At 63.6% G+C, this 21,793-nt stretch overlaps 1 protein-coding gene across 1 annotated transcript in view; it reads right to left on the bottom strand.

Annotated features, from left to right (window-relative positions):
• LOC140453227 (uncharacterized) overlaps window positions 1-21,793 on the bottom strand; it is a 75,153-nt gene that overhangs the window by 14,091 nt on the left and 39,269 nt on the right. The window contains exons 14-15 of the mRNA XM_072547803.1: window positions 20,383-20,433; window positions 11,472-11,597 (exon numbers count right to left, since the gene is read on the bottom strand). Of these exons, the coding sequence (XP_072403904.1) occupies window positions 11,472-11,597; window positions 20,383-20,433 (177 nt within the window). The remainder of the gene's footprint in view (window positions 1-11,471; window positions 11,598-20,382; window positions 20,434-21,793) is intronic.

Here is a 21,793-nt window from a genome sequence, read left to right as displayed (position 1 = left end):
ATTTTTTAAGAACCCTATATAGACAGCTGTCTGTCTCTGTCTCTGTCTGTCGCGCTCTTTCTCGCTCTCTCTCGTGCTCTTTCTCTCGCTCTTTCTCTGTCTCTCTCTCTCTCTCTCTGTCACGCTCTGTCTCTCTCTCTCTCTCTCTCTCTGTCGCGCTCTTTCTCTCTCTCTCTGTCGCTCGCTCGCTCGATCTCTCTCTGTCGCTCTCTCTCTGTCGCTCGCGCTCTCTCTGTTGCGCTCTCTCTCTGTCGTGCTCTTTTTCTCTCTCTGTCACGCTCTTTCTCTCTCTCTCTCTCTCGCTCGCTCTCTCTCTCTCTGTCATGCTCTTTTTCTCCCTCTCTGTCGCTCGCTCGCTCTCTCTCTCTCTGTCGCTCGCTCTCTCTCTCTCTGTCGCTCGCTCTGTCTCTCTCTGTCGCGCGCTCTCTCTCTCTCTCTCTCTGTCGCGCTCTCTCTCTCTGTCGCGCTCTCTCTCTCTGTCGCTCTCTCTCTCTGTCGCTCTCTCTCTCTCTGTCGCGCTCTCTCTCTGTCGTGCTCTTTTTCTCTCTCTGTCGCGCTCTTTCTCTCTCTGTCGCGCTCTTTCTCTCTCTGTCGCGCTCTTTCTCTCTCTGTCGCGCTCTTTCTCTCTCTGTCGCGCTCTTTCTCTCTCTGTTGCGCTTTTTCTCTCTCTGTCGCGCTCTCTCTCTCTCTGTCGCGCTCTCTCTCTCTCTGTCGCGCTCTCTCTCTCTCTGTCGCGCTCTCTCTCTCTCTGTCGCGCTCTCTCTCTCTCTGTCGCGCGCTCTCTCTCTCTGTCGTGCGCGCTCTCTCTCTCTGTCGCGCGCTCTCTCTGTCACGCGCTCTCTCTCTCTGTCGCGCGCTCGCTCTCTGTCGCGCGCTCGCTCTCTCTCTGTCGCGCGCTCGCTCTCTCTCTGTCGCGCGCTCGCTCTCTCTCTGTCGCGCGCTCGCTCTCTCTCTGTCGCGCGCTCGCTCTCTCTCTGTCGCGCGCTCGCTCTCTCTCTGTCGCGCGCTCGCTCTCTCTCTGTCGCGCGCTCGCACTCTCTCTGTCGCGCGCTCGCACTCTCTCTGTCGCGCGCTCGCACTCTCTCTGTCGCGCGCTCGCACTCTCTCTGTCGCGCGCTCGCACTCTCTCTGTCGCGCGCTCGCACTCTCTCTGTCGCGCGCTCGCACTCTCTCTGTCGCGCGCTCGCACTCTCTCTGTCGCGCGCTCGCACTCTCTCTGTCGCGCGCTCGCACTCTCTCTGTCGCGCGCTCGCACTCTCTCTGTCGCGCGCTCGCACTCTCTCTGTCGCGCGCTCGCACTCTCTCTGTCGCGCGCTCGCACTCTCTCTGTCGCGCGCTCGCACTCTCTGTCGCGCGTGTGCTCTCTCTCTGTCACGCACGCTCTCTCTCTGTCATGCTCTTTCTTTCTTCCTCTGTCGCGCTCTTCTCTCTGTCGCGATCTTCTCTCTGTCGCGCTCTTCTCTCTGTCGCGCTCTTCTCTCTGTCGCGCTCTTCTCTCTGTCGCGCTCTTCTCTCTGTCGCGCTCTTCTCTCTGTCGCGCTCTTCTCTCTGTCGCGCTCTTCTCTCTGTCGCGCTCTTCTCTCTGTCGCGCTCTTCTCTCTGTCGCGCTCTTCTCTCTGTCGCGCTCTTCTCTCTGTCGCGCTCTTCTCTCTGTCGCGCTCTTCTCTCTGTCGCGCTCTTCTCTCTGTCGCGCTCTTCTCTCTGTCGCGCTCTTCTCTCTGTCGCGCTCTTCTCTCTGTCGCGCTCTTCTCTCTGTCGCGCACTCTTTTCTCTGTCGCGCTCTCTGTCTCGCGCTCTCTCTCTGTCGCGCGCTCTCTCTCTGTCGCGCGCTCTCTCTGTCGCGCGCTCTCTGTCTGTCGCGCGCTCTCTCTCTCTCTGTCGCATGCACTCTCTCTCTCTCCGTCGCGCGCTCTCTCTCTCTCCGTCGCGCGCTCTCTCTCTCTCCGTCGCGCGCTCTCTCTCTCCGTCGCGCGCTCTCTCTCTCCGTCGCGCTCTCTCTCTCCGTCGCGCTCTCTCTCTCTGTCGCGCGCTCTCTCTCTGTTGCGCGCTCTCTCTCTCTGTCGCGTGCTCTCTCTCTCTCTGTCGCGTGCTCTCTCTCTCTCTCCGTTGCGCGCTCTCTCTCTCTCCGTTGCGTGCTCTCTCTCTCTCCGTTGCGCGCTCTCTCTCTCTCCGTTGCGCGCTCTCTCTCTCTCCGTTGCGCGCTCTCTCTCTCTCTCCGTTGCGCGCTCTCTCTCTCTGTCGCGCTCTCTCTCTCTGTCGCGCTCTCTCTCTCTGTCGCGCGCTCTCTCTCTGTCGCGCGCTCTCTCTCTCTCTGTCGCGTGCTCTCTCTCTCTCTGTCGCGTGCTCTCTCTGTCGCGCGCTCTCTCTCTCTCCGTCGCGCGCTCTCTCTCTCTGTCGCGCGCTCTCTCTCTCTGTCGCGCTCTCTCTCTCTGTCGCGCGCTCTCTCTCTGTGTCGCGCGCTCTCTCTCTGTGTCGCGCTCTCTCTCTCTGTCGCGCGCTCTCTCTCTCTGTCGCGCGCTCTCTCTCTCTGTCGCGCGCTCTCTCTCTCTCTCGCGCGCTCTCTCTCTCTCTCGCGCGCTCTCTCTCTCTCTCGCGCGCTCTCTCTCTCTCTCGCGCGCTCTCTCTCTCTCTTGCGCGCTCTCTCTCTCTGTCGCGCGCTCTCTCTCTCTGTCGCGCGCTCTCTCTCTCTGTCGCGCGCTCTCTCTCTCTCTCTGTCGCACGCTCTCTCTCTGTCGCGCTTTCTTTCTTCCTCTGTCGCGGTCTTCTCTCTGTCGCGCGCTCTTTTCTCTGTCGTGCTCTCTGTCTCGCGCGCTCTCTCTCTGTCGCGCGATCTCTCTCTGTCGCGCGCTCTCTCTCTGTCGCGCGCTCTCTCTCTGTCGCGCGCTCTCTCTCTCTGTCGCGCGCTCTCTCTCTCTGTCGCGCGCTCTCTCTCTCTGTCGCGCGCTCTCTCTCTCTCTCTGTCGCACGCTCTCTCTCTGTCGCGCTTTCTTTCTTCCTCTGTCGCGCTCTTCTCTCTGTCGCGCGCTCTTTTCTCTGTCGTGCTCTCTGTCTCGCGCGCTCTCTCTCTGTCGCGCGCTCTCTGTCGCGCGCTCTCTGTCGCGCGCTCTCTCTCTGTCGCGCGCTCTCTCTCTGTCGCGCGCTCTCTCTCTGTCGCGCGCTCTCTCTCTGTCGCGCGCTCTCTGTCGCGCGCTCTCTCTCTGTCGCGCGCTCTCTCTCAGTCGCGCGCTCTCTCTCTGACGCGCGCTCTCTCTGACGCGCGCTCTCTCTCTGTCGCGCGCTCTCTCTCTGTCGCGCGCTCTCTCTCTCTCTCTCTCTGTCGCGCGCTCTCTCTCTCTCTGTCGCGCGCTCTCTCTCTCTCTGTCGCGCGCTCTCTCTCTGTCGCGCGCTCTCTCTCTGTCGCGCGCTCTCTCTCTCTGTCGCGCGCTCTCTCTCTCTGTCGCGCGCTCTCTCTCTCTGTCGCGCACTCTCTCTGTCGCGCTCTTCTCTCTGTCGCGCTCTTCTCTGTCGTGCTCTCTGTCTCACGTGCTCTCTCTCTGTCGCGCGCTCTCTCTCTGTCGCGCGCTCTCTCTCTCTGTCGCGCGCTCTCTCTCTCTGTCGCGCGCTCTCTCTCTCTGTCGCGCGCTCTCTCTCTCTGTCGCGCGCTCTCTCTCTCTGTCGCGCGCTCTCTCTCTCTCTGTCGCGCGCTCTCCCTCTCTGTCGCGCGCTCTCTCTCTCTGTCGCGCGCTCTCTCTCTCTGTCGCGCGCTCTCTCTCTGTCGCACTCTTTCTTTCTTCCTCTGTCGCACTCTTTTCTCTGTCACGCGCTCTTTTCTCTGTCGTGCTCTCTGTCTCGCGCGCTCTCTCTCTGTCGCGCGCCCTCTCTCTGTCGCGCTCTCTCTCTCTCTGTCGCGCTCTCTCTCTCTCTGTCGCGCGCTCTCTCTCTCTGTCGCGCGCTCTCTCTCTCTGTCGCGCGCTCTCTCTCTCTGTCGCGCGCTCTCTCTCTCTGTCGCGCGCTCTCTCTCTCTGTCGCGCGCTCTCTCTCTCTCTCTGTCGCACGCTCTCTCTCTCTCTCTGTCGCACGCTCTCTCTCTGTCGCGCTTTCTTTCTTCCTCTGTCGCGGTCTTCTCTCTGTCGCGCGCTCTTTTCTCTGTCGTGCTCTCTGTCTCGCGCGCTCTCTCTCTGTCGCGCGATCTCTCTCTGTCGCGCGCTCTCTCTCTGTCGCGCGCTCTCTCTCTCTGTCGCGCGCTCTCTCTCTCTGTCGCGCGCTCTCTCTCTCTGTCGCGCGCTCTCTCTCTCTGTCGCGCGCTCTCTCTCTCTGTCGCGCGCTCTCTCTCTCTCTCTGTCGCACGCTCTCTCTCTGTCGCGCTTTCTTTCTTCCTCTGTCGCGCTCTTCTCTCTGTCGCGCGCTCTTTTCTCTGTCGTGCTCTCTGTCTCGCGCGCTCTCTCTCTGTCGCGCGCTCTCTGTCGCGCGCTCTCTCTCTGTCGCGCGCTCTCTCTCTGTCGCGCGCTCTCTCTCTGTCGCGCGCTCTCTCTCTGTCGCGCGCTCTCTCTCTGTCGCGCGCTCTCTCTCTGTCGCGCGCTCTCTCTCTGTCGCGCGCTCTCTCTCTGTCGCGCGCTCTCTCTCTGTCGCGCGCTCTCTCTCTGTCGCGCGCTCTCTCTCTGTCGCGCGCTCTCTCTCTGTCGCGCGCTCACTCTCTGTCGCGCGCTCTCTGTCGCGCGCTCTCTCTCTGACGCGCGCTCTCTCTGACGCGCGCTCTCTCTCTGTCGCGCGCTCTCTCTCTGTCGCGCGCTCTCTCTCTGTCGCGCGCTCTCTCTCTGTCGCGCGCTCTCTCTCTCTCTGTCGCGCGCTCTCTCTCTGTCGCGCGCTCTCTCTCTGTCGGGCGCTCTCTCTCTCTGTCGCGCGCTCTCTCTCTCTGTCGCGCGCTCTCTCTCTCTGTCGCGCGCTCTCTCTCTGTCGCGCGCTCTCTCTCTCTGTCGCGCACTCTCTCTGTCGCGCACTCTCTCTGTCGCGCACTCTCTCTGTCGCGCACTCTCTCTGTCGCGCACTCTCTCTGTCGCGCACTCTCTCTGTCGCGCACTCTCTCTGTCGCGCACTTCTCTCTGTCGCGCACTTCTCTCTGTCGCGCACTTCTCTCTGTCGCGCTCTTCTCTCTGTCGCGCTCTTCTCTCTGTCGCGCTCTTCTCTCTGTCGCGCTCTTCTCTCTGTCGCGCTCTTCTCTCTGTCGCGCTCTTCTCTCTGTCGCGCTCTTCTCTCTGTCGCGCTCTTCTCTCTGTCGCGCTCTTCTCTCTGTCGCGCTCTTCTCTCTGTCGCGCTCTTCTCTCTGTCGCGCTCTTCTCTCTGTCGCGCTCTTCTCTCTGTCGCGCTCTTCTCTCTGTCGCGCTCTTCTCTCTGTCGCGCTCTTCTCTCTGTCGCGCTCTTCTCTCTGTCGCGCTCTTCTCTCTGTCGCGCTCTTCTCTCTGTCGCGCTCTTCTCTCTGTCGCGCTCTTCTCTCTGTCGCGCTCTTCTCTCTGTCGCGCTCTTCTCTCTGTCGCGCTCTTCTCTCTGTCGCGCTCTTCTCTCTGTCGCGCTCTTCTCTCTGTCGCGCTCTTCTCTCTGTCGCGCTCTTCTCTCTGTCGCGCTCTTCTCTCTGTCGCGCTCTTCTCTGTCGCGCTCTTCTCTGTCGTGCTCTCTGTCTCACGTGCTCTCTCTCTGTCGCGCGCTCTCTCTCTCTGTCGCGCGCTCTCTCTCTCTGTCGCGCGCTCTCTCTCTCTGTCGCGCGCTCTCTCTCTCTGTCGCGCGCTCTCTCTCTCTGTCGCGCGCTCTCTCTCTCTGTCGCGCGCTCTCTCTCTCTGTCGCGCGCTCTCTCTCTCTGTCGCGCGCTCTCTCTCTCTGTCGCGCGCTCTCTCTCTCTGTCGCGCGCTCTCTCTCTCTGTCGCGCGCTCTCTCTCTCTGTCGCGCGCTCTCTCTCTCTGTCGCGCGCTCTCTCTCTCTGTCGCGCGCTCTCTCTCTCTTTCGCGCGCTCTCCCTCTCTGTCGCGCGCTCTCCCTCTCTGTCGCGCGCTCTCTCTCTCTGTCGCGCGCTCTCTCTCTCTGTCGCGCGCTCTCTCTCTCTGTCGCGCGCTCTCTCTCTGTCGCACTCTTTCTTTCTTCCTCTGTCGCACTCTTTTCTCTGTCGCGCGCTCTCTCTCTCTGTCGCGCGCTCTCTCTCTCTGTCTCGCGCGCTCTCTCTCTGTCGCGCTCTCTCTCTCTCTGTCGCGCTCTCTCTCTCTCTGTCGCGCTCTCTCTCTCTCTGTCGCGCTCTCTCTCTCTCTGTCGCGCTCTCTCTCTCTCTGTCGCGCTCTCTCTCTCTCTGTCGCGCTCTCTCTTTCTCTGTCGCGCTCTCTCTCTCTCTCTGTCGCGCGCGCCCTCTCTCTGTCGCGCGCGCCCTCTCTCTGTCGCGCGCGCCCTCTCTCTGTCGCGCGCGCCCTCTCTCTGTCGCGGGCTCTCTCTCTCTCTCTCTCTGTCGCGCGCTCTATCTCTCTCTCTCTCTCTCTGTCGCGCGCTCTCTCTCTCGCTCTCTGTCGCGCGCTCTCTCTCTCTCTGTCGCGCGCTCTCTCTCTCTCTGTCGCGCGCTCTCTCTCTCTCTGTCGCGCTCTCTCTCTCTCTCTGTCGCGCTCTCTCTCTCTCTCTGTCGTTCTCTCTCTGTCGCTCTCTCTCTCTGTCGCTCTCTCTCTCTGTCGCTCTCTCTCTCTGTCGCTCTCTCTCTCTGTCGCTCTCTCTCTCTGTCGCGCACTCTCTCTCTGTCGCGCTCTCTCTGTCGCGCTCTCTCTGTCGCGCTTTCTTTCTTCATCTGTCACGCTTTTCTCTCTGTCGCGCGCTCTCTTTCTCTGTCGCGCGCTTTCTCTCTCTGTCGCGCGCTCTCTCTCTGTCGCGCGCTCTCTCTCTCCTCTCTCTCTGTCGCGCGCTCTCTCTCTCTGTCGCGCGCTCTCTCTCTCTGTCGCGCGCTCTCTCTCTCTGTCGCGAGCTCTCTCTCTCTGTCGCGCGCTGTCTCTGTCGCGCGCTCGCTCTCTCTGTCGCGCGCTTTCTCTGTCGCGCGCTCTCTCTCTCTGTCACGCGCTCTCTCTCTCTGTCGCGCGCTCTCTCTCTCTGTCGCGCGCTCTCTCTCTCTGTCGCCCGCTCTCTCTCTCTGTCGCGCGCTCTCTCTCTCTGTCGCGCTCTTCTCTCTGTCGCGCTCTTCTCTCTGTCGCACTCTTTTCTCTGTCACGCGCTCTTTTCTCTGTCGTGCTCTCTGTCTCGCGCGCTCTCTCTCTGTCGCGCGCCCTCTCTCTGTCGCGCTCTCTCTCTCTCTGTTGCGCTCTCTCTCTCTCTCTCTCTGTCGCGCTCTCTCTCTGTCGCGCTCTCTCTCTCTCTGTCGCGCTCTCTCTCTCTCTGTCGCGCTCTCTCTCTCTCTGTCGCGCGCGCCCTCTCTCTGTCGCGCGCGCCCTCTCTCTGTCGCGCGCGCCCTCTCTCTGTCGCGCGCGCCCTCTCTCTGTCGCGCGCGCCCTCTCTCTGTCGCGCGCGCCCTCTCTCTGTCGCGCGCGCCCTCTCTGTCGCGCGCGCCCTCTCTCTGTCGCGCGCGCCCTCTCTCTGTCGCGCGCTCTATCTCTCTCTCTCTCTCTGTCGCGCGCTCTCTCTCGCGCGCTCTCTCTCTCTCTGTCGCGCGCTCTCTCTCTGTCGCGCGCTCTCTCTCTCTCTGTCGCGCTCTCTCTGTCGTTCTCTCTCTGTCGCTCTCTCTCTCTGTCGCTCTCTCTCTCTGTCGCTCTCTCTCTCTGTCGCTCTCTCTCTCTGTCGCTCTCTCTCTCTGTCGCACTCTCTCTCTGTCACGCACTCTCTCTCTGTCGCGCACTCTCTGTCACGCTCTCTCTGTCGCGCTTTCTTCATCTGTCACGCTTTTCTCTCTGTCGCGCGCTCTCTTTCTCTGTCGCGCGCTCTCTCTCTCTGTCGCGCGCTCTCTCTCTGTCGCGCGCTCTCTCTCTCCTCTCTCTCTGTCGCGCGCTCTCTCTCTCTGTCGCGCGCTCTCTCTCTCTGTCGCGCGCTGTCTCTCTCTGTCGCGCGCTGTCTCTCTCTGTCGCGCGCTGTCTCTCTCTGTCGCGCGCTGTCTCTCTCTGTCGCGCGCTGTCTCTCTCTGTCGCGCGCTGTCTCTCTCTGTCGCGCGCTGTCTCTCTCTGTCGCGCGCTCGCTCTTTCTGTCGCGCGCTTTCTCTGTCGCGCGCTCTCTCTCTCTCTGTCGCGCGCTCTCTCTCTCTGTCGCGCGCTCTCTCTGTCGCGCGCTCTCTCTCTCTGTCGCGCGCTCTCTCTCTCTGTCGCGCGCTCTCTCTCTCTGTCGCGCGCTCTCTCTATGTTGCTCTCTCTCTCTCTCTGTCACTCTCTCTCTCTGTCGCTCTCTCTCTCTCTCTGTCGCGCACTCTCTCTCTGTCGCGCTCTTTCTTTCTTCCTCTGTCGCGCGCTCTCTTTCTCTGTCGCGCGCTCTCTTTCTCTGTCGCGCGCTCTCTTTCTCTGTCGCGCGCTCTCTTTCTCTGTCGCGCGCTCTCTTTCTCTGTCGCGCGCTCTCTTTCTCTGTCGCGCGCTCTCTTTCTCTGTCGCGCGCTCTCTCTCTCTGTCGCGCGCTCTCTCTCTCTGTCGCGCGCTCTCTCTCTCTGTCGCGCGCTCTCTCTCTCTGTCGCGCGCTCTCTCTATGTTGCTCTCTCTCTCTCTCTGTCACTCTCTCTCTCTGTCGCTCTCTCTCTCTCTCTGTCGCGCACTCTCTCTCTGTCGCGCTCTTTCTTTCTTCCTCTGTCGCGCGCTCTCTTTCTCTGTCGCGCGCTCTCTTTCTCTGTCGCGCGCTCTCTTTCTCTGTCGCGCGCTCTCTTTCTCTGTCGCGCGCTCTCTTTCTCTGTCGCGCGCTCTCTCTCTCTGTCACGCGCTCTCTCTCTCTGTCGCGCGCCCTCTTTCTCTGTCGCGCGCCCTCTTTCTCTGTCGCGCGGCCTCTTTCTCTGTCGCGCGCTCTCTCTCTCTGTCGCGCGCACTCTCTCTCTGTCGCGCGCACTCTCTCTCTGTCGCGCGCCCTCTTTCTCTGTCGCGCGGCCTCTTTCTCTGTCGCGCGGCCTCTTTCTCTGTCGCTCTCACTCTCTCTCTCTGTCGCGCACTCTCTCTCTGTCACGCGCTCTCTTTCTCTGTCGCGCGCTCTCTTTCTCTGTCGCGCGCCCTCTTTCTCTGTCGCGCGCCCTCTTTCTCTGTCGCGCGCCCTCTTTCTCTGTCGCGCGCCCTCTTTCTCTGTCGCGCGCCCTCTTTCTCTGTCGCGCGCCCTCTTTCTCTGTCGCGCGCCCTCTTTCTCTGTCGCGCGCCCTCTTTCTCTGTCGCGCGCCCTCTTTCTCTGTCGCGCGCCCTCTTTCTCTGTCGCGCGCCCTCTTTCTCTGTCGCGCGCCCTCTTTCTCTGTCGCGCGCCCTCTTTCTCTGTCGCGCGCCCTCTTTCTCTGTCGCGCGCCCTCTTTCTCTGTCGCGCGCCCTCTTTCTCTGTCGCGCGCCCTCTTTCTCTGTCGCGCGCCCTCTTTCTCTGTCGCGCGCCCTCTTTCTCTGTCGCGCGCCCTCTTTCTCTGTCGCGCGCCCTCATTCTCTGTCGCGCGCCCTCATTCTCTGTCGCGCGCCCTCTTTCTCTGTCGCGCGCCCTCTTTCTCTGTCGCGCGCCCTCTCTTCCTCTGTCGCGCCCTCTCTTCCTCTGTCGCGCCCTCTCTTCCTCTGTCGCGCCCTCTCTTCCTCTGTCGCGCGCGCTCTCTTTGTCGCGCTCTTTCTTTCTCTCTCTCTCTCTCTATCGCGCTCTCTCTCTCTCTCTCTCTCTCCCACTGTCGCGCTCTCCCACTGTCGCGCTCTCCCACTGTCGCGCTCTCTCACTGTCGCTCTCGCTGTCGCGCGCTCTCTCTGTCACGCGCTCTCTCTGTCACGCGCTCTCTCTGTCACGCGCTCTCTCTGTCGCGCTTTCTCTCTCTCGCGCTTTCTCTCTCGCGCTTTCTCTCTCTCTCTCTGTTGCGATCTCTATCTGTCTGTCGCGCTCTCTCTCTCTCTCTGTCTGTCGCGCTCTCTGTCTGTCGCGCTCTCTGTCTGTCGCGCTCTCTGTCTGTCGCGCTCTCTGTCTGTCGCGCTCTCTGTCTGTCGCGCTCTCTGTCTGTCGCGCTCTCTGTCTGTCGCGCTCTCTGTCTGTCGCGCTCTCTGTCGGTCGCGCTCTCTGTCGGTCGCGCTCTCTGTCGGTCGCGCTCTCTGTCGGTCGCGCTCTCTGTCGGTCGCGCTCTCTGTCGGTCGCGCTCTCTGTCGGTCGCGCTCTCTGTCGGTCGCGCTCTCTGTCGGTCGCGCTCTCTGTCGGTCGCGCTCTCTGTCGGTCGCGCTCTCTGTCGGTCGCGCTCTCTGTCGGTCGCGCTCTCTGTCGGTCGCGCTCTCTGTCGGTCGCGCTCTCTGTCGGTCGCGCTCTCTGTCGGTCGCGCTCTCTGTCGGTCGCGCTCTCTGTCGGTCGCGCTCTCTGTCGGTCGCGCTCTCTGTCGGTCGCGCTCTCTGTCGGTCGCGCTCTCTGTCGGTCGCGCTCTCTGTCGGTCGCGCTCTCTGTCGGTCGCGCTCTCTGTCGGTCGCGCTCTCTGTCGGTCGCGCTCTCTGTCGGTCGCGCTCTCTGTCGGTCGCGCTCTCTGTCGGTCGCGCTCTCTGTCGGTCGCGCTCTCTGTCGGTCGCGCTCTCTGTCGGTCGCGCTCTCTGTCGGTCGCGCTCTCTGTCGGTCGCGCTCTCTGTCGGTCGCGCTCTCTGTCGGTCGCGCTCTCTGTCGGTCGCGCTCTCTGTCGGTCGCGCTCTCTGTCGGTCGCGCTCTCTGTCGGTCGCGCTCTCTGTCGGTCGCGCTCTCTGTCGGTCGCGCTCTCTGTCGGTCGCGCTCTCTGTCGGTCGCGCTCTCTGTCGGTCGCGCTCTCTGTCGGTCGCGCTCTCTGTCGGTCGCGCTCTCTGTCGGTCGCGCTCTCTGTCGGTCGCGCTCTCTGTCGGTCGCGCTCTCTGTCGGTCGCGCTCTCTGTCGGTCGCGCTCTCTGTCGGTCGCGCTCTCTGTCGGTCGCGCTCTCTGTCGGTCGCGCTCTCTGTCGGTCGCGCTCTCTGTCGGTCGCGCTCTCTGTCGGTCGCGCTCTCTGTCGGTCGCGCTCTCTGTCGGTCGCGCTCTCTGTCGGTCGCGCTCTCTGTCGGTCGCGCTCTCTGTCGGTCGCGCTCTCTGTCGGTCGCGCTCTCTGTCGGTCGCGCTCTCTGTCGGTCGCGCTCTCTGTCGGTCGCGCTCTCTGTCGGTCGCGCTCTCTGTCTGTCGCGCTCTCTGTCTGTCGCGCTCTCTGTCTGTCGCGCTCTCTCTCTGTCGCGCTCTCTCTCTGTCGCGCTCTCTCTCTGTCGCGCTCTCTCTCTGTCGCGCTCTCTCTCTGTCGCGCTCTCTCTCTGTCGCGCTCTCTCTCTGTCGCGCTCTCTCTCTGTCGCGCTCTCTCTCTCTGTCGCGCTCTCTCTCTCTCTGTCGCGCTCTCTCTCTCTCTGTCGCGCTCTCTCTCTCTGTCGCGCTCTCTCTCTCTCTGTCGCGCTCTCTCTCTCTGTCGCGCTCTCTCTCTCTGTCGCGCTCTCTCTCTCTGTCGCGCTCTCTCTCTCTGTCGCGCTCTCTCTCTCTGTCGCGCTCTCTCTCTCTGTCGCGCTCTCTCTCTCTGTCGCGCTCTCTCTCTCTGTCGCGCTCTCTCTCTGTCACGCTATCTCTCTCTCTCTCGTGCTCTCTCTGTCGCGCTCTCTCTCTCTCTCTGTCGCGCTCTCTCTCTCTCTCTGTCGCGCTCTCTCTCTCTGTCGCGCTCTCTCTCTGTCACGCTATCTCTCTCTCTCTCGTGCTCTCTCTGTCGCGCTCTCTCTCTCTCTCTGTCGCGCTCTCTCTCTGTCACGCGCTCTCTCTGTCACGCGCTCTCTCTCTCTCTCGTGCTCTCTCTGTCGCGCTCTCTCTCTCTCTGTCACGCTCTCTCTTGTGCTCGCGCTCTCTCTTGTGCTCGCGCTCTCTCTTGTGCTCGCGCTCTCTCTTGTGCTCGCGCTCTCTCTGTCGCGCTTTCTCTCTCTGTCGCGCTTTCTCTATGTGGGGCTCTCTCTGTCGCGCTCTCTCTCTCTGTCGCGCTCTCTCTGTCGCGCGCTCTCTCTCTCTGTCGCGCGCTCTCTCTCTCTGTCGCGCGCTCTCTCTCTCTGTCGCGCGCTCTCTCTCTATGTCGCGCGCTCTCTCTCTGTCGCGCGCTCTCTCTCTCTGTCGCGCGCACTCTCTCTCTGTCGCGCGCTCTCTCTCTCTGTCGCGCGCTCTCTCTCTCTGTCGCGCGCTCTCTCTCTCTGTCGCGCGCTCTCTCTCTCTGTCGCGCGCTCTCTCTCTCTGTCGCGCGCTCTCTCTCTCTGTCGCCCGCTCTCTCTCTCTGTCGCGCGCTCTCTTTCTCTGTCGCGCGCTCTCTTTCTCTGTCGCGCGCCCTCTTTCTCTGTCGCGCGCCCTCTTTCTCTGTCGCGCGCCCTCTTTCTCTGACGCGCGCCCTCTTTCTCTGTCGCGCGCCCTCTTTCTCTGTCGCGCGCCCTCTTTCTCTGTCGCGCGCCCTCTTTCTCTGTCGCGCGCCCTCTTTCTCTGTCGCGCGCCCTCTTTCTATGTCGCGCGCCCTCTTTCTCTGTCGCGCGCCCTCTTTCTCTGTCGCGCGCCCTCTTTCTCTGTCGCGCGCCCTCTTTCTCTGTCGCGCGCCCTCTTTCTCTGTCGCGCGCCCTCTTTCTCTGTCGCGCGCCCTCTCTCTCTGTCGCGCGCCCTCTCTCTCTGTCGCGCGCCCTCTCTCTGTCGCGCGCCCTCTTTCTCTGTCGCGCGCCCTCTTTCTCTGTCGCGCGCCCTCTTTCTCTGTCGCGCGCCCTCTCTCTCTGTCGCGCGCCCTCTCTCTCTGTCGCGCGCCCTCTCTCTCTGTCGCGCGCCCTCTCTTTCTCTGTCGCGCGCCCTCTCTTTCTCTGTCGCGCGCCCTCTCTTTCTCTGTCGCGCGCCCTCTCTTTCTCTGTCGCGCGCCCTCTCTTTCTCTGTCGCGCGCCCTCTCTTTCTCTGTCGCGCGCCCTCTCTTTCTCTGTCGCGCGCCCTCTCTTTCTCTGTCGCGCGCCCTCTCTTTCTCTGTCGCGCGCCCTCTCTTTCTCTGTCGCGCTCTCTCTCTGTCGCGCTCTCTGTCTGTCGCGCTCTCTCTCTGTCGCGCTCTCTCTCTGTCGCGCTCTCTCTCTCTGTCGCGCTCTCTCTCTCTCTGTCGCGCTCTCTCTCTCTCTGTCGCGCTCTCTCTCTCTGTCGCGCTCTCTCTCTCTCTGTCGCGCTCTCTCTCTCTGTCGCGCTCTCTCTCTCTATCACGCTCTCTCTCTCTCTGTCTGTCTCTCTCCCACTGTCGCGCTCTCCCACTGTCGCGCTCTCCCACTGTCGCGCTCTCTCACTGTCGCTCTCTCGCTGTCGCGCGCTCTCTCTGTCACGCGCTCTCTCTGTCGCGCTTTCTCTCTCTCTGTCGCGCTTTTTCTCTCTCGCGCTTTCTCTCTCGCGCTTAATCTCTCTCTCTCTGTTGCGCTCTCTATCTGTCTGTCGCGCTCTCTCTCTCTCTCTGTCTGTCGCGCTCTCTCTCTGTCGCGCTCTCTCTCTGTCGCGCTCTCTGTCTGTCGCGCTCTCTGTCTGTCGCGCTCTCTGTCTGTCGCGCTCTCTGTCTGTCGCGCTCTCTGTCTGTCGCGCTCTCTGTCTGTCGCGCTCTCTGTCTGTCGCGCTCTCTGTCTGTCGCGCTCTCTGTCTGTCGCGCTCTCTGTCTGTCGCGCTCTCTGTCTGTCGCGCTCTCTGTCTGTCGCGCTCTCTGTCTGTCGCGCTCTCTGTCTGTCGCGCTCTCTGTCTGTCGCGCTCTCTGTCTGTCGCGCTCTCTGTCTGTCGCGCTCTCTGTCTGTCGCGCTCTCTGTCTGTCGCGCTCTCTGTCTGTCGCGCTCTCTGTCTGTCGCGCTCTCTGTCTGTCGCGCTCTCTGTCTGTCGCGCTCTCTGTCTGTCGCGCTCTCTGTCTGTCGCGCTCTCTGTCTGTCGCGCTCTCTGTCTGTCGCGCTCTCTGTCTGTCGCGCTCTCTGTCTGTCGCGCTCTCTGTCTGTCGCGCTCTCTGTCTGTCGCGCTCTCTGTCTGTCGCGCTCTCTGTCTGTCGCGCTCTCTGTCTGTCGCGCTCTCTGTCTGTCGCGCTCTCTGTCTGTCGCGCTCTCTGTCTGTCGCGCTCTCTGTCTGTCGCGCTCTCTGTCTGTCGCGCTCTCTGTCTGTCGCGCTCTCTGTCTGTCGCGCTCTCTCTCTCTGTCGCGCGCTCTCTCTGTCGCGCTCTCTCTCTGTCGCGCGCTCTCTCTGTCGCGCTCTCTCTCTGTCACGCTATCTCTCTGTCACGCTATCTCTCTGTCACGCTATCTCTCTCTCTCTCGTGCTCTCTCTGTCGCGCTCTCTCTCTCTCTCTGTCGCGCTCTCTCTCTGTCACGCGCTCTCTCTCTCTCTCGTGCTCTCTCTGTCGCGCTCTCTCTCTGTCACGCTCTCTTGTGCTCGCGCTCTCTCTTGTGCTCGCGCTCTCTCTTGTGCTCGCGCTCTCTCTGTCGCGCTTTCTCTCTCTGTCGCGCTTTCTCTATGTGGGGCTCTCTCTCTCTGTCGCGCTCTCTCTCTCTGTCGCGCGCTCTCTCTCTCTGTCGCGCGCTCTCTCTCTCTGTCGCGCGCTCTCTCTCTCTGTCGCGCGCTCTCTCGCTCTCTGTCGCGCGCTCTCTATCGCGCTCCCTCTCGCGCTCCCTCTCGCGCGCTCTCTCGCGCTCTCTGTCTTGCGCTCTCTCGCGCTCTCTGTCGTGCGCTCTCTCGCGCTCTCTGTCGTGCGCTCTCTCGCGCTCTCTGTCGTGCGCTCTCTCGCGCTCTCTGTCGTGCGCTCTCTCGCGCTCTCTGTCGTGCGCTCTCTCGCGCTCTCTGTCGTGCGCTCTCTCGCGCTCTCTGTCGTGCGCTCTCTCGCGCTCTCTGTCGTGCGCACTCTCGCGCTCTCTGTCGTGCGATCTCGCGCTCTCTGTCGTGCGCTCTCTCGCTCTCTGTTGCCGCTCTCTCGCTCCCTGTCGCGCGCTCTCTCGCTCCCTGTCGCGCGCTCTCTCGCTCCCTGTCGCGCGCTCTCTCGCTCCCTGTCGCGCGCTCTCTCGCTCCCTGTCGCGCGCTCTCTCGCTCCCTGTCGCGCGCTCTCTCGCTCCCTGTCGCGCGCTCTCTCGCTCCCTGTCGCGCGCTCTCTCGCTCCCTGTCGCGCGCTCTCTCGCTCCCTGTCGCGCGCTCTCTCGCTCCCTGTCGCGCGCTCTCTCGCTCCCTGTCGCGCTCCCTGTCGCGCTCCCTGTCGCGCTCCCTGTCGCGCTCCCTGTCGCGCTCCCTGTCGCGCTCCCTGTCGCGCTCCCTGTCGCGCTCCCTGTCGCGCTCTCTGTCGCGCTCTCTGTCGCGCTCCCTGTCGCGCTCTCTGTCGCGCTCTTTCTCGCGCTCTTTCTCGCGCTCTCTCTCCCTCTCTGTCACGCGCTCTCTCTCCCTCTCTGTCGCACGCTCTCTCGTGCTCTCTCTCGCTCTCTGTCGCGCGCTCTATCTCGCTCTCTGTCTCGCGCTCTCTGTCTCGCGCTCTCTCGCTCTCTCTCGCGCTCTCTCTCGCTCTCTGTCGCGCGCTCTGTCGCGCGCTCTCTCTCGCTCTCTGTCGCGCGCTCTCTCCCTCTCTGTCGCACGCTCTCTCGTGCTCTCTCTCGCTCTCTGTCGCGCGCTCTATCTCGCTCTCTATCTCGCGCTCTCTCGCGCTCTCTCGCGCTCTCTCGCGCTCTCTCGCGCTCTCTCGCGCTCTCTCTCGCGCTCTCTCTCGCGCTCTCTCGCGCTCTCTGTCGCGCGCTCTCTCTCGCTCTCTGTCTCGCGCTCTCTCGCGCTCTCTCTCCCTCTCTGTCGCGCGCTCTCTCTCGCTCTCTGTCGCGCGCTCTCTCGCTCTCTGTCGCGCGCTCTCTAGCTCTCTGTCGCGCTCTCTGTCGCGCGCTCTCTCGCTCTCTGTCGCGCGCTCTCTATCGCGCTCTCTATCGCGCTCTCTATCGCGCTCTCTATCGCGCTCTCTCTCGCGCTCTCTCTCGCGCTCTCTCTCGCGCTCTCTGTCGCGCTCTCTGTCGTGCGCTCTCTCGCGCTCACTCTCGCGCTCTCTCTCGCGCTCTCTGTCGCCGCTCTCTCGCTCCCTGTCGCGCGCTCTCTCGCACCCTGTCGCGCGCTCTCTCGCACCCTGTCGCGCGCTCTCTCGCTCCCTGTCGCGCGCTCTCTCGCTCCCTGTCGCGCGCTCTCTCGCTCCATGTCGCGCGCTCTCTGGCTCCCTGTCGCGCGCTCTCTGGCTCCCTGTCGCGCGCTCTCTGGCTCCCTGTCGCGCGCTCTCTGGCTCCCTGTCGCGCGCTCTCTGGCTCCCTGTCGCGCGCTCTCTGGCTCCCTGTCGCGCGCTCTCTGGCTCCCTGTCGCGCGCTCTCTGGCTCCCTGTCGCGCGCTCTCTGGCTCCCTGTCGCGCGCTCTCTGGCTCCCTGTCGCGCGCTCTCTGGCTCCCTGTCGCGCGCTCTCTGGCTCCCTGTCGCGCGCTCTCTGGCTCCCTGTCGCGCGCTCTCTGGCTCCCTGTCGCGCGCTCTCTGGCTCCCTGTCGCGCGCTCTCTGGCTCCCTGTCGCGCGCTCTCTGGCTCCCTGTCGCGCGCTCTCTGGCTCCCTGTCGCGCGCTCTCTGGCTCCCTGTCGCGCGCTCTCTGGCTCCCTGTCGCGCGCTCTCTGGCTCCCTGTCGCGCGCTCTCTGGCTCCCTGTCGCGCGCTCTCTGGCTCCCTGTCGCGCGCTCTCTGGCTCCCTGTCGCGCGCTCTCTGGCTCCCTGTCGCGCGCTCTCTGGCTCCCTGTCGCGCTCTCTATCGCGCTCCCTGTCGCGCTCTCTATCGCGCTCCCTCTCGCGCTCCCTCTCGCGCTCCCACTCGCGCTCTCTCTCGCGCTCTCTCTCGCGCTCTCTGTCATGCGCTCTCTCGCGCTCTCTGTCGCCGCTCTCTCGCGCTCTCTGTCGCCGCTCTCTCGCTCCCTGTCGCGCGCTCTCTCGCTCCCTGTCGCGCGCTCTCTCGCTCCCTGTCGCGCGCTCTCTCGCTCCCTGTCGCGCGCTCTCTCGCTCCCTGTCGCGCGCTCTCTCGCTCCCTGTCGCGCGCTCTCTCGCTCCCTGTCGCGCGCTCTCTCGCTCCCTGTCGCGCGCTCTCTCGCTCCCTGTCGCGCGCTCTCTCGCTCCCTGTCGCGCGCTCTCTCGCTCCCTGTCGCGCGCTCTCTCGCTCCCTGTCGCGCGCTCTCTCCCTCTCTGTCGCGCTCTCTGTCGCGCTCTCTGTCGCGCTCTCTGTCGCGCTCTCTGTCGCGCTCTCTGTCGCGCTCTCTGTCGCGCTCTCTGTCGCGCTCTCTGTCGCGCTCTCTGTCGCGCTCTCTGTCGCGCTCTCTGTCGCGCTCTCTCTCGCGCTCTCTGTCGCGCTCTCTCTCGCGCTCTTTCTCGCGCTCTTTCTCGCGCTCTCTCTCGCTCTCTGTCGCGCGCTCTCTCCCTCTCTGTCGCACGCTCTCTCGTGCTCTCTCTCGCTCTCTGTCGCGCGCTCTATCTCGCTCTCTGTCTCGCGCTCTCTCTCGCTCTCTGTCTCGCGCTCTCTCTCGCGCTCCCTCTCGCGCTCCCTCTCGCGCTCCCTCTCGCGCTCCCTCTCGCGCTCCCTCTCGCGCTCCCTCTCGCGCTCCCTCTCGCGCTCTCTCTCGCGCTCTCTGTCGCGTTCTCTGTCGCCGCTCTCTGTCGCGCTCGCTCTCTCTCTGTCGCGCTCTCTCTCTGTCGCGCTCTCTCTCTGTCGCCGCTCTCTCTCTGTCGCCGCTCTCTCTCTGTCGCCGCTCTCTCTCTGTCGCCGCTCTCTCTCTGTCGCCGCTCTCTCTCTGTCGCCGCTCTCTCTCTGTCGCGCTCGCTCTCTGTCGCGCTCGCTCTCTGTCGCCGCTCTCTCTCTGTCGCGCTCGCTCTCTGTCGCGCTCGCTCTCTGTCGCGCTCGCTCTCTGTCGCTCTCGCTCTCTCTCTGTCGCGCTCGCTCTCTGTCGCCGCTCTCTCTCTGTCGCGCTCGCTCTCTCTCTGTCGCGCTCTCTCTCTGTCGCGCTCTCTCTCTGTCGCGCTCTCTCTCTGTCGCGCTCTCTCTCTGTCGCGCTCTCTCTCTGTCGCGCTCTCTCTCTGTCGCGCTCTCTCTCTGTCGCGCTCTCTCTCTGTCGCGCTCTCTCTCTGTCGCGCTCTCTCTCTGTCGCGCTCTCTCTCTGTCGCGCTCTCTCTCTGTCGCGCTCTCTCTCTGTCGCGCTCTCTCTCTGTCGCGCTCTCTCTCTGTCGCGCTCTCTCTCTGTCGCGCTCTCTCTCTGTCGCGCTCTCTCTCTGTCGCGCTCTCTCTCTGTCGCGCTCTCTCTCTCTCTGTCGCGCTCTCTGTCGCCGCTCTCTCTGTCGCGCTCGCTCTCTCTCTGTCGCGCTCGCTCTCTCTCTGTCGCGCTCGCTCTCTCTCTGTCGCGCTCTCTCTCTGTCGCCGCTCTCTCTCTGTCGCGCTCGCTCTCTCTCTGTCGCGCTCTCTCTCTGTCGCGCTCTCTCTCTGTCGCGCTCTCTCTCTGTCGCGCTCTCTCTCTCTGTCACGCTCGCTCTCTCTCTGTCGCGCTCGCTCTCTCTCTGTCGCGCTCGCTCTCTCTCTGTCGCGCTCGCTCTCTCTCTGTCGCGCTCGCTCTCTGTCGCGCTCTCTCTCTGTCGCGCTCGCTCTCTGTCGCGCTCTCTCTCTCTGTCACGCTCGCTCTCTCTCTGTCACGCTCGCTCTCAGTCACGCGCTCTCTCTCTCAGTCACGCGCTCTCTCTCTCAGTCACGCGCTCTCTCTCTCTGTCACGCTCGCTCTCAGTCGCGCTCTCTCTCTGTCGCGCTCACTCTCTCTGTCGCGCTCTCTCTCTGTCGCACTCTCTCTCGCTCTCTGTCGCGCTCTCTCTCTGTCGCGCTCTCTCTCTTTCTCTGTTGCGCTCTCTCTGTCACGTGCTCTTTCTCTCTCTGTCGCGCTCTTTCTCTTTCTGTCACGCTCTCTCTGTCTGTCACGCGCTCTTTCTCTCTCTGTCGCACTCGCTCTCTGTCTCTGTCGCGCTCGCTCTCTCTCTGCCACGCTCGCTCTCTCTCTGTCGCGCTCTCTCTCTCTGTCGCGCTCTCTCTCTCTGCCACGCTCGCTTTCTCTCTGTCGCGCTTTCTCTCTGTCGCGCTCTCTCTCTCTGTCGCGCTCTCTCTCTCTGCCACGCTCGCTTTCTCTCTGTCGCGCTTTCTCTCTGTCGCGCTCTCTCTCTGCCGCGCTCTCTCTCTGCCGCGCTCTCTCTCTGCCGCGCTCTCTCTCTGCCGCGCTCTCTCTCTGTCGCGCTCTCTCTCTGTCGCGTTCTCTCTCTGTCGCGCTCTCTCTCTGTCGCGCTCTCTCTCTGTCGCGCTCTCTCTCTGTCGCGCTCTCTCTCTGTCGCGCTCTCTCTCTGTCGCGCTCTCTCTCTGTCGCGCTCTCTCTCTGTCGCGCACTCTCTGTCGCGCACTCTCTCTGTCGCGCACTCTCTCTGTCGCGCACTCTCTCTGTCGCGCACTCTCTCTGTCGCGCTCTCTCTCTGTCGCGCTCTCTCTCTGTCGCGCTCTCTCTCTGTCGCGCTCGCTCTCTCTCTGTCGCGCTCTCTCTCTGTCGCGCTCTCTCTCTCTGTCGCGCTCTCTCTCTGTCGCGCTCGCTCTCTCTCTGTCGCGCTCGCTCTCTCTCTGTCGCGCTCGCTCTCTCTCTGTCGCGCTCGCTCTCTCTCTGTCGCGCTCGCTCTCTCTCTGTCGCGATTTCTCTCTGTCGCGCTCTCTCTCTGTCACGCTCTCTCTCTGTCGCGCTTTCTCTCTGTCGCGCTTTCTCTCTGTCGCGCTTTCTCTCTGTCGCGCTTTCTCTCTGTCGCGCTTTCTCTCTGTCGCGCTTTCTCTCTGTCGCGCTTTCTCTCTGTCGCGCTTTCTCTCTGTCGCGTTTTCTCTCTGTCGCGTTTTCTCTCTGTCGCGCTCTCTCTCTGTCGCGCTCTCTCTCTCTCTGTCGCGCTCTCTGTCGCGCTCGCTCTCTCTCTGTCGCGCTCGCTCTCTCTCTGTCGCGCTCGCTCTCTCTCTGTCGCGCTCGCTCTCTCTCTGTCGCGCTCTCTCTCTGTCGCGCTCTCTCTCTGTCGCGCTCACTCTCTCTGTCGCACTCTCTCTCGCTCCCTGTCGCGCGCTCTCTCGCTCTCTGTCGCGCGCTCTCTCGCTCTGTCGCGCTCTCCATCGCGCTCCCTCTCGCGCTCCCTCTCGCGCTCCCTCTCGCGCTCCCTCTCGCGCTCCCTCTCGCGCTCCCTCTCGCGCTCTCTGTCGTGCGTTCTCTCGCGCTCTCTGTCGCCGCTCTCTCGCTCCCTGTCGCCGCTCTCTCGCTCTCTCTCTCTGTCGCGCTTTCTCTCTCTGTCGCGCTTTCTCTATGTCGGGCTCTCTCTCTCTCTGTCGCGCTCTCTCTCTCTCTGTCGCGCGCTCTCTCTCTCTGTCGCGCGCTCTCGCTCTCTGTCGCGCGCTCTCGCTCTCTGTCGCGCGCTCTCGCTCTCTGTCGCGCGCTCTCGCTCTCTGTCGCGCGCTCTCGCTCTCTGTCGCGCGCTCTCGCTCTCTGTCGCGCGCTCTCGCTCTCTGTCGCGCGCTCTCGCTCTCTGTCGCGCTCTCTGTCGTGCGCTCTCTCGCGCTCCCTCTCGCGCTCCCTCTCGCGCTCCCTCTCGCGCTCCCTCTCGCGCTCCCTCTCGCGCTCCCTCTCGCGCTCCCTCTCGCGCTCTCTCTCGCGCTCTCTGTCGCGCTCTCTGTCGCGCTCTCTGTCGCGCTCTCTCTCGCGCTCTCTGTCGCCGCTCTCTCTCTGTCGCGCTCGCTCTCTCTCTGTCGCGCTCTCTCTCTGTCGCGCTCTCTCTCTGTCGCGCTCTCTCTCTGTCGCCGCTCTCTCTCTGTCGCCGCTCTCTCTCTGTCGCCGCTCGCTCTCTGTCGCGCTCGCTCTCTGTCGCGCTCGCTCTCTGTCGCCGCTCTCTCTCTGTCGCGCTCGCTCTCTGTCGCTCTCGCTCTCTATCTGTCGCGCTCGCTCTCTGTCGCCGCTCTCTCTCTGTCGCGCTCGCTCTCTCTCTGTCGCGCTCTCTCTCTGTCGCGCTCTCTCTCTGTCGCGCTCTCTCTCTGTCGCGCTCTCTCTCTGTCGCGCTCGTTCTCTCTCTGTCGCGCTCGTTCTCTCTCTGTCGCGCTCGTTCTCTCTCTGTCGCGCTCGTTCTCTCTCTGTCGCGCTCGTTCTCTCTCTGTCGCGCTCGTTCTCTCTCTGTCGCGCTCTCTCTCTGTCGCGCTCGCTCTCTCTCTGTCGCGCTCTCTCTCTGTCGCGCTCTCTCTCTCTCTGTCGCGCTCTCTCTCTGTCGCGCTCTCTCTCTGTCGCGCTCTCTCTCTGTCGCGCTCTCTCTCTGTCGCGCTCTCTCTCTGTCGCGCTCTCTCTCTGTCGCGCTCTCTCTCTGTCGCGCTCTCTCTCTGTCGCGCTCTCTCTCTCTGTTGCGCTCTCTCTCTGTCGCGCTCGCTCTCTCTCTGTCGCGCTCGCTCTCTGTCGCGATTTCTCTCTGTCGCGCTCTCTCTCTGTCGCGCTCTCTCTCTGTCGCGCTCTCTCTCTGTCGCGCTCTCTCTCTGTCGCGCTCTCTCTCTGTCGCGCTCTCTCTCTGTCGCGCTCTCTCTCTGTCGCGCTCTCTCTCTGTCGCGCTCTCTCTCTGTCGCGCTTTCTCTCTGTCGCGCTTTCTCTCTGTCGCGCTTTCTCT

The sequence above is a fragment of the Chiloscyllium punctatum genome, chromosome 26, assembly GCF_047496795.1.
Source record: "Chiloscyllium punctatum isolate Juve2018m chromosome 26, sChiPun1.3, whole genome shotgun sequence".
Classification (NCBI taxonomy): domain Eukaryota; kingdom Metazoa; phylum Chordata; class Chondrichthyes; order Orectolobiformes; family Hemiscylliidae; genus Chiloscyllium; species Chiloscyllium punctatum.
Note: the sequence above shows the minus strand (reverse complement) of the source record. Positions and strands in the feature narration are given on the sequence as shown.